The sequence below is a fragment of the Anas acuta genome, chromosome 9 (assembly GCF_963932015.1).
Source record: "Anas acuta chromosome 9, bAnaAcu1.1, whole genome shotgun sequence".
Taxonomy (NCBI): domain Eukaryota; kingdom Metazoa; phylum Chordata; class Aves; order Anseriformes; family Anatidae; genus Anas; species Anas acuta.
In genome coordinates this window covers 18,678,877-18,692,263 of record NC_088987.1, presented here as the reverse complement: position 1 = coordinate 18,692,263, position 13,387 = coordinate 18,678,877, and the positions used below count along the sequence as shown (strand labels likewise).

General features: G+C 39.7%; 1 protein-coding gene across 5 annotated transcripts in view; it reads left to right on the top strand.

The window, feature by feature from the left end:
• PIK3CB (phosphatidylinositol-4,5-bisphosphate 3-kinase catalytic subunit beta) overlaps nucleotides 1-13,387 on the top strand; it is a 109,884-nt gene that overhangs the window by 51,017 nt on the left and 45,480 nt on the right. For all 5 annotated transcript variants that reach the window (XM_068691578.1, XM_068691579.1, XM_068691577.1 and 2 more), the window contains one exon: nucleotides 10,459-10,644. In XM_068691578.1, the coding sequence (XP_068547679.1) occupies nucleotides 10,492-10,644 (153 nt within the window). In that variant the 5' untranslated portion in view covers nucleotides 10,459-10,491. The remainder of the gene's footprint in view (nucleotides 1-10,458; nucleotides 10,645-13,387) is intronic.

Sequence of the window (13,387 nt, the reverse complement as noted above, 5' to 3'; positions counted from 1 at the left end):
ACCAACAGGCAGTTCTGAGTAATTCAAGGACATTTAAGCAGAATTCAACATATCCTAACGCTTTATGCTAACCTTTCCCTGGTACATAAAATGCTTACATTGTTCTGGAGTACCAAAAGCAAATTACCTAGGTTTGGAACTAACCAGGTCTAATCTGCCAAATTTGTAGTCTCGCTTTACTGAGCTGGACTACGCTAGTACAGAATGCACTGGCCTTCACGTCAGGTCCCACTCTGTCTACCACTTTTTTTCTTGAAACCACCTGAAATCTCTGAAGAGAGCTGTTTACTAATTTTCCCAAAGGTGAATGTCCACATATGTTCTTACCAGCACAGAACACCGGATTATCCAACTCCCTGACTTGGTCAAGGCTATCACGTTACCTGCTATTTATATGATGCTGCTTTCCTAATCAGCTGCTTTCTTCCACTTCTTTATATTCTCTCCATTCTTGACCATTCAGAACTGGATTCCATTGCACTGAAAGAGGAAGGATGTTTTCTTGTAGTGGTCCCAGCTTCAGTGTGATCCAGTGATCAAATGTACCTGCAGACAATTTCAGACAGTAGCATTTAAAGGTGAAATAAGTTCTTCTCTCTGCAACTGACTTTAATTGTACAATACAAAAAGATGGTCGGCAGCTCATTTTATTTATATATATATATTTATACACACACACCCCTAAAATTTTATAGATCTAAAACATCTATATACCAATTTCAAGATAAAACGAGCTATAGCCATGAATTAGCTGAGAGAAACAACTTTGTTACTTTTGTACTCATGAATATTGTACTCCCTGTGAATTGTCTGAAGTCAATATCAAAAGCCTGGGACTAAAGTTTTGTTCAGTTGTCTGGTTCATTATGAATAACCTTTAGAGGGAGCAGGAACAAAGCTTATTTACCTGAGCATAAAGGAGCAATTTCCTCTTATCTTCATTGTTCCTGCCAGTTCTGGTGAGTCTCCAGGTCTGGAATGCCATTTTAATAATGCCATTCTCTACCTGTACGCTTGTTTTGCAGGAAAAAGTTTCTGATGATGATAATCTCATTTACGTGCTATTTTAAAAATTATGCTGTCGTTGAATTGTAGAATAATTTCCATAAGAAGGGACAACCAGGGGTCATCTAGAATAACCACCTGCTCAAATCAGGTTGCTTAAAATTAAATTATATTTTAATTTGGAGTCAGTTAATGTTCGCTTTTTGTCTTGTCTCTAAATCCTGCTGAAGTCAATTGCAAATTCAAGCACTCAGCATTTTTTTTTTTTAAAGTGGGCCCACTTTCATTTAGAGGCATTAGTATCATAATAAAAACTCTGTGGTGGTTTTAAAACCCTTGCTCCAATTTTTAAAATCTAATGTATGCTGCTGTGGGTACAGCAAAGGAATTCTGATACAGAAATGAAGTTACACAAGATGAACGGATAAAATAATTCATGGCTATGGAAAAAAAAACCAGTAATTTTATATTTTATTGGTGGAAAATTATCTATATTTCATGAGGAGAACGAGAGAATCGAGACTTGAATAGTTAAGAGATTTCTCTTGCTACCAGTTTGAGCACTGTGAGGGAAAGACATTTAAATAAGGCATTTTATGTTTTTTATATGTAGATATTTTTAGAAAATGAAATGATATTTTTATTCTGATTTCTGAAGAAATCCTGGCTAAATTGCCACTTAATTTTCCACTCCATAGGGCCAGCATTGAAATAAACTGCTGGGAAATATTTATAGTAATGCATGCTCTTTAAAAGTAACTTCTCATGGTACAATGTAGATATCTTAAATTCTTAAAATCTTTGCTATTATAGATAAATAACCATGACGTTCCTGGAGTGGAAAAATCTTAGCTTTGCTAATTTAGGCAATTGTATTTACAATCAAGTTGTTTGTATTTTATTTTTAAATTTGTAAGCAGTTTGGACTGTCCAGTTGCAGCAGGCCAGAATTGTTTTACATGATATATGGAATACACTTTAACTTTTTATTGTGTGACTTTCTACTTTCCCCAGAGCAGCTGTGGCTGCCCCATCCCTGGCAGTGCCCAAGGCCAGGCAGGATGGGGCTGGGGGCAGCCTGGGCTGGGGGCAGGGGGCTGCAGCCAGGGACTCTTTGAGGTCCCTTCCAACCCAGGCCATTCTGCGATCATCTGTGGTGATTCTGTCTGTGGATCAGATCCCATCTGTAAAAGAGGGCTCCTGGTAATCTGGTGTGAACTGTGAGTTCCAGTGAACAGAAAGTAGTCATTAGCTCATGCATTGCTCAGCACAGGTGCTTTCCCCGTCCCTTAAACCTCTAAACAAACAGGCTGCAGTTTTGTTTCATCTCTGGCTACTGCTGAAGGCAGCAGCGCTGTTCTCATGCTGCCCTTGCTTCAGCTGCAGTGCCTGAACGCCACAGGAGTCAGGTTGTTCCCTGATTCCAGGGCAAACAAGCGGTGTTTGTCCGCAGAGCCGTGGTGGTGTGTGGCCGGGGAGGTGGGCAAGGGGCTGGGAAGGTCTGACCGTGCACCGCTCTCCCAGCGAGCTACACATCGGGTGGGATTGCACGTGGGAAAGAAAGGGGCTTGGCAGAGCAAAGAGGTGTCTGAGGCGATCCTGTTCCAGGCAGTGCAAATACAGTGGAAATCGGCAACGTGGGAGTCCCGTGCAGCTGCCTGGCACTGGTGCCGGCCTGTTAGCTGCAGGGCAGGCGGCTGGGGCACACCGGCTCTGCGGGGGCAGCGGCTGGGAGCTTGGTACCATTGCAGCAGGAGAGGATGTTGCTCTCCAGAGCCACCAACAGGCACACTGACCTCCTCTGTGTATTTGACTTCACCTGAGTCTCCAGAAGAAACCTGGATTCTTTCAAATATAAAGGAGAAGTTTTGCCTTTGATTTTTTTTTTTTAATTCTTCATAAATTTCATAGGACATAAGCCTTCCTGCATGTTCTTACTCTTTTTACATCCTTGCTGGTAGATTCTTTTCCCTTATTTGTTCTCAAATGTTTCCTCTGTAGCATGTTTATCTTTTTATAGTACTAGATGTTTGCGTAGTTAGAAAAATGATTACAAAGATTATATTGTGTAAGCGCTTAGTGTTTCTTCTGCTTAGACTACGTGATATGCTGCTGCTGTTTCCTAGAAAATTACTGTGGTCAGATTGTCATCTAGTCTGTTTGGGACAGTAAGGTATTGTTTCAACACTGTTCTTGTGTGTCTGGATGGGGTGGCCCTTTTTCAACTGCTTTCACTACTGCAAGCCTTTTTTTTAGCCCCTTGACTGCCATGTGATGGAGCAAGCAGCAGATAAAAGGCAGTATTGATCACAGTGATGGTCATCTTGGAACGTGGTGCACAGCAGCTGTAATAACTGTATATAAAGCAAAAAGCTGGATGAGCAGAGTGCTCTCTAGATTTTACATGATCGAAATAAGCTCGTTTCTGCTTTGCCCCTCATCCACGTAAATATTAATATTCATAGTGAAAAGAAAAAAATAAGGCCATGTTCAGGAGTTGTTTTTTTTTTTGTAGCTTAGCAAATGTAAATGACTTTTAACCTGAGAAGCTGTGTGTATTTGTGCTCTTAAAATGTGCCTGTGTTTGAAATAGTAGATGGAGCAGTAAGTAAATGAAAGCTTCTCCATATGGAAACCGCCCTCCTCATACACGAGAGATTCCTCTCCCCCAAACCCTCCCTTGGCTTGGTGCTAGGAGGCAGCCCTGGAATTGACTCTCTGAGATGTAACTGAAGGTGCTGGAATTTTCCTCCAACGTTGTCATGTGGGTTTTTATATTTAGCAGCTTCCTCACAGCTTCTTTCACTTGTCTTTTACTAGTTTCTTTTTGTTTATGCTTCAGGACAATTGATCAAATGTTGCATTAGATTTTACTTTGGTGCTCTTTTAATATGAAATAACAGAAAAATACACCTCAAAAGATGGGTCTTAAGGGATTAGTAGTGAGGTCACAGGGATAAAGGAGCGTTTCTAACTTAATGGCATAGTGTGACATTTCAGAACTTGTGCTTTTTTCGGTACGTCACTTTTAGAAGAACTTACCTGACGCGGATTAATATTGGTTGTTGCTTATGATCCATGTGAATTTGTGGGTACTTCTGAATGTCTAGGTCTCTAGCTGATGTGACAATGTATTTTAAAGAGAAGTAAGACTAGTTTTATTATCTAATGGATGAAACAAAACCAATAATTTCCTCTTGTCTCCTATCTTATCAATTGTTTTTCTTTTCCATATCTATAAGTCAACATAGCTTTTTCACTCTTCAGAAGACAACTTGCTGATGTTGATCCAATTGTGCTGAATGAACACCAAGAACTTCTGGAATTATTTAGACCATAAAACATTGTTTTCTCTGAGATACGATTGAGGAATGAGGAGGTATGGAGAAATTCAGAGGTGACAATAGAAAGAGAAGAAAATATAAAAGCATGTAAAACCATCCACTTGTTTTAATTTTAGCCTATCTTTCAGAACTGGAAGTGATTCTAAATTTCTTCTGCTAAATGAGTAGCTATAATTTTCCTGGGTAATGATAAGGGTCTGTTCTCTGCTACCTTTGTTGTTCTGCATGGATTGCTATTAAAGTAGTAGGTTGAATTTCAGCTTCAGTATTCATGCAGGTCATGCCTGCAGTTGTCCAGCAGTCTTGAACATACCCAAGGATGGAGATTCCACAACCTCTCTGGGCAGCCTGCTTTAGTATTTGATGACACTCATCAAAAAAACAAAACAAAACAAAACAAAAAAACCTGTAGTGGCTTTCTAGACATTCCCTGGGCACATTTTACAAGTTCATTGCATTGTTACTCCTTTTCTAACCTTCTGCAGTGCCTCCTGACAGATCCTCTGAGTGTGCTAGGACTCTTGTTCAGCTCTTTGGTTCAGGATAGCCTTGTGAAATCTCCACTCCCTTGCTAAACGCACTCTGCCCCTCATATCTTCTTGGATGGCACTTGGTTTCATGTCAGCTATTTGCACCTCCTGGTTCTAATTCCTTTGCGTGAGCAAGGTAACTGCATGACACAGGTACAACTCAGCTTACCATCACTTACTGCAGAGGTGTGAAACCTTTGCAGCTGGGTGCTTTGGGGCTCTCTGAAGTACTTGCTAGGGAACTGAGTTTGCTGCAAGCTGATCTCGCCTACCTTCTCAAATCCTACTGATCCTCTAGTCTAAAATATAAGTCTTGTAATGCGTGAGGAAGTTCTAAACGTGTGGGTTTTGTTACCTGATACTGTGAAACATCCCAGTGGTTCTGCTGGTGCCTGACGCTTGCTGACAGCGTTGTCTGTATTTTGTTTAAAAAGACCCCTCATTGTATAGCCCAGGCATGCACTTTTCTAGTTCCATGTTTTGCTTAGGGGGGGGAAAAAACATGTGGCTAGCAATTTACAGAAAGATACGTAGCTTGGTTTTGACTGTCATCTTTCCCGAAGCTCTCTTAGGAATCAGTGAAGAAGCAGCCTGCTTGTGGTAACCATTTATTATTTTTTTTCCTTTCAAAGTTGTTAGATGATGAGAGGTGCCTTTTTTTGGAGAGTGGGGAGGGGCGGGGGGGTGGACCTGCAAGGTCCACAAGGTCTCTTGGCTTCTGGAATAAGACTTAGCTCTAAAGCCATTTCTTCTGTCTGCCTAGACATGGTAAGTCCTTTGAAAACAAAGAAACGACAGCAAAGAACACAAGTGCCTGGGAACACACAGCCATTCTGGTTAGCTGCTCAGAGCTTGTGGTCTGTTGTCTGTCTTCGCCTCCTTGAACTGTCTGATTATCTTGTGATCAAGGTCATAGTGCAGAGAAAGGCCAAAAAATTAAGTTCTGTAACTTTCACACTGATTTCACAGAAGAAATTCTCACGCTCTGCAGGAATTCATAAATAAGGTATTTAGAATTCTGTTATTATTTATTCTGTTATTATTAGTGTGGGCATTTAGTACTTTAATTGTTTTTTGTTTGGGAATTATTCTCGCTGCTGAAAGCAACTGAAATGTTATTTGGTGCATGGCTTAAGTCTGGGCTGCCCCAGAAGGTGAAGTGTTCCCTCCAGCATGGGCAGCAGGGGGGGCGCAGCCCCTGTATTGACCACGCCATGCTGTGTGTGTATGAACCATCTCATGGCACAGTGTGGAGGCTTATCCTACAAGATTTCAGCATCTAGGTTAGTTCTGCTTCAGTCTTAATGCTTGATACACGTACCAGATACACATATTTACAGATGGAAAAATTGCAGGCAGTTGTCTTGGTTTGATAACCCTGGTTGTAGGGCCTCTTGTTTGCGGACATTAAATACATAAATACAAAGATGAGGCTTAAATTTTGTTCCTCTTATTGTTCTGGAGATGATCTACTGAACTGTGTTCCGTTTCTTTCCATTAGCCTTAGCAGCTCTTTCTTCTGATATAGTAAAATACAGACTGAGCAGTTTTGAGCTTTATCTTCACATAAACATATATTTAAATCTGAATTGTGTAACTCAAAGTTCAGAGCAGATCTACAGTTTGCATGCTGTCTGTGCTACAGACCTGTGACATAAGAAAAACGTTTAGTATTGAGCTCTGCCCCTGTTGAATCAAAGCAATCATTGATTAGGTATTTGTTGCCAAGATTAAGCACCGTTTTAATTACTTCCTTCTTTTGTATAAGAAGTTGTTTTTACAGCAACTGCAGACAAAAATAGCTATGAGGTAAAGAGCCTGAAATAGCTTCTTAGTATTATTTTGATTGTTGATTATTTTTCCCCTTAGCTGGAAGTTGTTTAAGATGTCCTGTGTGCTGTTGCTCCCAACGCAGATGGCTTTCTGCCTTTGTTTCGGTTCCTGGAGGGGATGTTGTTGGCTCGGCAGCAGTGCCTCGGGGCGTTTTGCAGCTTGGTCCGTGACTCACGCTCACAGCCACCGCGGGCTGGCAGTCAGCGCTCTGCTCCACATCAGTACTTGCTCTCTCCTCACCCCTGTGATGTCAGCTCCCGGTGGAAACTGGGTGCTGACTGCGAAAGGCACTAACCTGTTTCGTTGAGGAAGGAAACGTTAAGTAAGTGCCTGAAGGCAAGAATAGCTTCCCAGCGTGCTCAGATTGGTGTAACGATGGCTCTTCCCTTTTTAGCTGAAAATGTAAATAGACATCAGAGGCTTCTTAAATTCTTTGTTGAAAGTCGGTAATAGTAAGCAGGTATCTTAGAAGAGCTTTCTATCTCTGCTTCGTGCTGCCTAGGTTAGAGGTACGTAGTGGCGTTTTGAAGTCCTGCTGCTTTGGATTTTCAACCTGCATTGGTGCACCTACCTTGCAGCCATCACAGATGGCTTAGGAGAACCTCCAGAGGAGGATTCTGATATGTAATATCTCATGCTGAGTTAAAATAGAAATTACAAGTGAAATAACCACATAGAACAGATTAACGTTGTTTCTCCTTGCTGCTTCTCCTGTTAACCTGGTGCTTTACAGCAAGCTACACGTTCTGTAAGTCAGCTTTGCCGTGATGGCTGCGGAAAGCAGCTGCCAGCAGGCTGTGATTACACCAGTATGAGCACAAGTATGAAAAAGCTTTAGGTTTAGATCATTCCAGTGAATTTTCTGTGACTGCTATTGTCAGTTGCAACAAAACTGAAGCAAAGGTGTGGATAGAAGAAGTTGAATAATAATACCCCGTTTAAGGAGTAGCTCACTGAAGATAAACTAACTGCTAATGAGGAACTACACATTTCCTGAGGCTTTGGGTTCTATGTTTGTTTTTTATAGTGTTATGTGTTGCATGACGGGGTTAAGTTTTATTTCTTTCCTTTAGCCAACTTAAAGAGATCACTCACTGAGATAAGTCCGTGGATGAGTGAAGGGATGGATTTGTAAAGATCTAGTAATTAAGATAAGGTATTTTCATGCCTGACTTGTTTTTGTCACCAGGTCTACCTGCTCCCACTCATCCCCAATCTTTGGTTTTGATTCCATGTAAATTAATGTTTATTATTATTTTTTTGGAAATAAGAACCTAATGATAATAAAGTATGGTTTGATGATGATGATGATAATAAAAGCTCCCGAATTGTTGCATCTGTTGAGTAAAAATGTTTAATTGCGTATTTCTGTTTTCTGAAAGTTAAAAGTTTTTTTCCTGTTTGTTTTTACTAAAAAATGAACTGTAATTTTATCTAGTACAAGCAAAGTATTGAGCTCCATATCTTTAGCGTAGTAACAAAATACGCTGGTAGCATTCACGTTTGTGAACGTCTCCACAGCTTCAGGAGGGCTGAACAGAAAGGCTTTCAAATGGGTCTTGCTGCTCAGTGTATTTACTTGGCAGGTTGCGGTGAGCCTTGCGTGCAGTGCCTCGTACCTACGCCAGCTTTCAGCAGGCAAGCTGCAAGCACAGCCGTGGCACCAAGGAGCTGCTTTCAGGAGTTAGCTGGGCACCATGCGGGGCTTAGATTTGCTATTCCGTTGGTGACTGATGAGCTTTCAGCGGTTTCAGTTCCCTCTAGCCAGCACAGTCTCTCTGTCCTGGAGGTTTTCATCTCCTAAAATTTCCCAAATGTCACAATGACCCGTCTTATAATTTTCCAGAATCTGAAGGGATAGAAACCAGTTCTAAGATATGGACTGGGAATATTTTGGAGTGGTGGTTTCAAATGGTACTAGTTGTTTAAAAGTGATGATCAGTAAAAATACCCCTGAGCAGCCCTTGGTAACGTGTACAAAATATTAACAGCTTATTTGTCAGTAACAAGCAATGCAGTGTAGTGGGTTTTGTGCTGCTGCTGTATGGCGTTACCTGCTGTAGGCACGTTCAGCCTTGGCTCTGCTTGATTTATTTCATTGCAAGCTGTCTGCAAAGAGACTTCCTGAAGTAGCACTTCCACATCCCTGTTGTCAGTGAGGACCACGATGCATGCGACAGCAGATTGTTTGGTTTAAAGGCCTAGCAATTTTAAAGAGCTTTACATTGAGTTGAATTTCGGTGAAATAAGAATATCCAACAAACCAAGCTTAACGAAGCATTAACTTCTGTGCCTCATAACGTCTGGATTTATTTACTGGTGCTGTGACTTTTCTGAAATGAAGCTGTTTTATCAAAGAAAAAGGATGAGAAGCTAGAGAGGGAGGGGAGTGAAGCACCTCTGTTATGACACAGTCCGCCTCGTGCAGTTTGGTGGCCGCTTCCACTGTATGCTATTAAGGTTTCTTGGTTGCTTGCTTTGGGAAGAAAAACAGTAACAAGCTGCTTCGGGATTGGAAAACTGTATTCATGAATGTGTTGCATAGACGTTGGGAAGTTTGTTGCACAGCACAATAATTATCTATAGCCCTACGGCATGACCAAGTGAAGCAGTTAGGTACTGATGAAGGTATACATACACATTTAGCACCTGGAGAACAATTTCTTTTTAAAGAAGGATTTTGCATAGTGACTTAAAAGTAAAAATGAAGTGTTAAGCAGACTTCTTTGCCACGTAATCACTGGTAGTGACCGGATTTCATATGGTCATTGTGCTCATTTTATTTTTTCTGTTTTCACGATGATGCTCTGTGATGCTGTAAAGAGCAGCCCAGTGTATTGCTTGCATCTTGCTTTTTCTGCTGGTACTGCAGTGAGGGAAATAGCTTCTGTTAAGCAGAAGGCCTGATTTCAGAGCAGGGAGGGGATCCAGAAGAGACGGGAAGGAGTGATGAAAGCAGGGGGAAGCTGCAGTAGTAGTGGAGTTGCACCACAATCTGGTGGTTTGGGTTGGTTTGTTTTATGTTTGTTTTTTTTCAGTGAGTGGTGATTTCTCATCTCTTGTTGTCTAACAAGAGTTAGACAGGTGTGGAGTTAAATTCTTCTGTCCTTCTTGGAAAAACCTTTGGTACAATCTTTTACAAATTCCCACCTCTTTGTCAGCTGAAGGACATGGTCTGGATGAAGAGGAACCTAAATACTTGTGTTTCCCTTTAAATCACTATTCACTCATCTGTAGAGAATTAATTGAAAAGATGAGACTTGGAAGGTCCAAAACACTACTAATACTATTAAGAGTAATTGAAAACTGTAATTTGAAAAACTGAAATATAAAGCATAAGAAATCAAGAATCCAGGGAAGTGAACTGAAGAAGATGACGCAAAGGCTTTTCCCCTACCCTGCAGTGGGTGTAGTTTACACAGTGAGTTGAATTTAAAGGAGATGATTATCTAAAATTATTTTCTGACTTCGTTTTATTAGCCTCTAATCAGTTATTTTTTTCTCTTATAGCTTAGTATAAGTTATGTAAACACCACAACAAAAGTGCTTTATCAGGCAAGTGCTCTTATTATACTAAATGGAATTAATGAGTAAAACTGTGAATGTGTGTTTGCAATACTGGCATTTGAGGCCCTAGACTTGCAAGCTGAGCTGCACAAGCAGACTTATGTAAACTTTCCAAAAGCTTTAAAATGTGTGTCTTATTATAGAAGGTTAAATATACTGATTTTTTTTTTTTCCCTAAGGCCATGTGGTTATGATATTGTTGAGATTCCATAATGCCTCCTGCCGTGACAGACAGCCTGGACATCTGGGCAGTGGATTCACAGATTGGTGCTGATGGCTCAATATCTGTGGACTTCCTATTGCCCACTGGAATCTACATCAACCTGGATGTCCCTCGAGATGCCACCATATCTCATATTAAACAGGTAATACCAAATGGCCAATTAATTTATAATTCGGAATGTGTTCTGTTTCTGATTTTTTATGTGCCTTTTGGCAAATCAAGTAGTGAATGTGGGTAGGCATAAAAAAGAAATTAAAGGTGCATTCGTAGCAGAATGATTGATACAGATGCATGTCTCTGAGGGTTCTGAATGTTTTGGGGCAGATGTCAAGGCTCAGAAAAATAACTTCTTGCTGATGGTACACTTCAGCAGAGATTACCATGATAGTTCTATGTTAATACTGAATTGCTACATCTAAACTTTTAACATACCATTAATTCATTGTACATTTATTTAACATTTCTTTGATAAGTGTGGAAACAGGAGATGTTGTGTCTGATTTGATTTTTAATATAGAAGTCATATATTGTGCTCCTGTTTTGTTTGATTGACACCAAAGGTGGATGCCTTAAAAACTACATATGCCACTTCTTAAGTTTGTGTACAAGTGCCTAGTTGGGGCATCACTTAAAAAAAGAATGAAATCTTTGATTTATTTGCTGTGCGAAAGGTCTCTTTCTAAAATGAGCGTGAAAAATCCTTGTCTGTTTATTCAAAGGAAACAATTTTCTTTACCAAAGAAGGGCACTGACCTTTTTATTTTTTTTAATGTTTTTAATTCTTTAGGGACATGGCACTGTGGATTTTGTATTTTGAAAGACAGTGTTACAAACAGTTCACCCAGAGGATATCTTGTGTAATTGTAAAAGGATGGAATTAATAAAATCTGGCTGCTAAAATTCCAAGTTTTTTTTTTTTTCTGTTCAAATTTGAGCAGTGGATTTGATCTGTTCTTGTTTTTGGTGTGTTTCAAATGCCTAGCAGGGGATAGCACAGTAACAATAACATCTTCTGCACTCTATAAGCCCATGTTTGTAACACTGGGTAAGAGTACTTCCGTGTTAGTTTTCATACTTATGTGCTGTTAACATACATCTGAAGTTATGGAAATTTGGTGAATTTGGTGCATTGTTTTGACTCTGAAAGTGTTCAAAATAAAATTGATGAGGACAAACAGGGAGCTTACAAAACTTACAGTCAAGAGGGAGGTACAAATTTATGTGCATTCTTATCTGAGCCCGTCACATATTAGCGCTTTATGATCTCTCTTTATTGATCCCTTATTTTATTAGAAGAAATACTTCTATCATTTTATCACAGTTACGTTTCCTGGAATTACGTCTGTGGTCAAAAATGCACGGCAATAGAATGCCTAGGCTAGGTGTACCCTCTGGTACAGAGGGAATTCATGGCAGTGCTGCGCAGGGAAGCAGATCTCTAGAGGATGAGTGTGGTACCTTTAGCCTTCAGCCCATCTTTCCTTTCTGGACTATGTGAAAGACAGAAGTTGGGCAGTAAAAATTACTTGAAAGGATAAAGGAAAGACTTCTAACCTAAATCTTGAAAGTGTACATGTAACTGTAGCTTCCTAGATCTAGAAGTCATGAATCTAAAATAGTTTCTCACAACTCTAACATCCTTTTGCCAGGCAAATGTTCATAATATGAAGCTAGCATTAAAATAGCTCACCTAACTATGGGTTCTTAGACCTTCCTGTTGTCTTCCTTTTTCAGGCTGATTCCATTTAACTTCTTACAGAATATTCATGATCTCATGCTTGCATTTATCTTTTTTTTTTTTTTTTTTCCTGTGAAATATATTGTTAATGGAAAAATAGTGTGAATTTGTTTTACTGACTTGCAGGTTCTTTGCTCTTCCTTTCCTCTCAGCTTTAATTTAGACACATCACTCGTAATTCTTCCTTTAGTACAAATTTCACTTGTAGGATTTTAGGCATAGCATTCCATGGAATTCCTTAATTAAAATAATTTATTTTTCTTAAGTGGTATAGTAAATATCTGGTTGCCTTGCATGTAAGAGGTTACTTTTAACCATTTCCTTTGATACAGATTGAGATTGGAGTCTTGCTGTTAGGTAATGCCATCTAGTAATAAAGTCACAGACTGTTGAAAAAGGGCTTGTTATTGAAGCTTGACATGTGTGAGAATACTTGCTTTAAAGCCTTTTAGTAACAGGGTTGTTTTTTTCCTTCAAGTTTAATAAACACGAAGAACTTCTGAACTTAGGCAGGTTAGTAACAGGTGTGTATTATGCACAGAAAATAATGTTTTGTTTGTTCTGTACCAACTTAGTTTTTTCATTAAAATAATAATAAAAAATACTGAAAGTAAATTCTTGCAGTTTTCCTCATGAAGAGTTATATTAAGAGTTGAATCACTTTGCTGTTTCCAAGTGAAAACTGCCTCTAGGCTTGGTAAGCATAAGAAGGACGGAAATTCAAGTTTCAACATCAAGATTCAGCATGACTAGCTGTGAGAATCAAGCAGGATGCTTGCTGGGGGAAAACATTAGACTTCAGCATCAAAAATAAATGTTAATGGAACATCACTAAACACCAGAGAGTGACACTGAAAATGACACAGAAGTGGCTGTCTCTCTGTTTTTCATGTCAGCAGCACAGAGAACTAGTTCTTTTTTCCAGCTTTGTTGTCTTTCCTGCAGTTAATAGTAGTCCTACTACTTAAAGTAGGAGTGCTTGACTCACAGCTCAACTAGGGGTTGGGTTAAATGAAATTTTCTTTAAAACTGAAGCCTGTAGCTGAAATGGCAAGTCAACTGCTTGGAGAATTTCCTCTAAATTTGTCTTCACAAAAAGCTCCTCTTGTTTTGGATTGTCTTAAAAGCTGACTCTAAAAAATGAGGG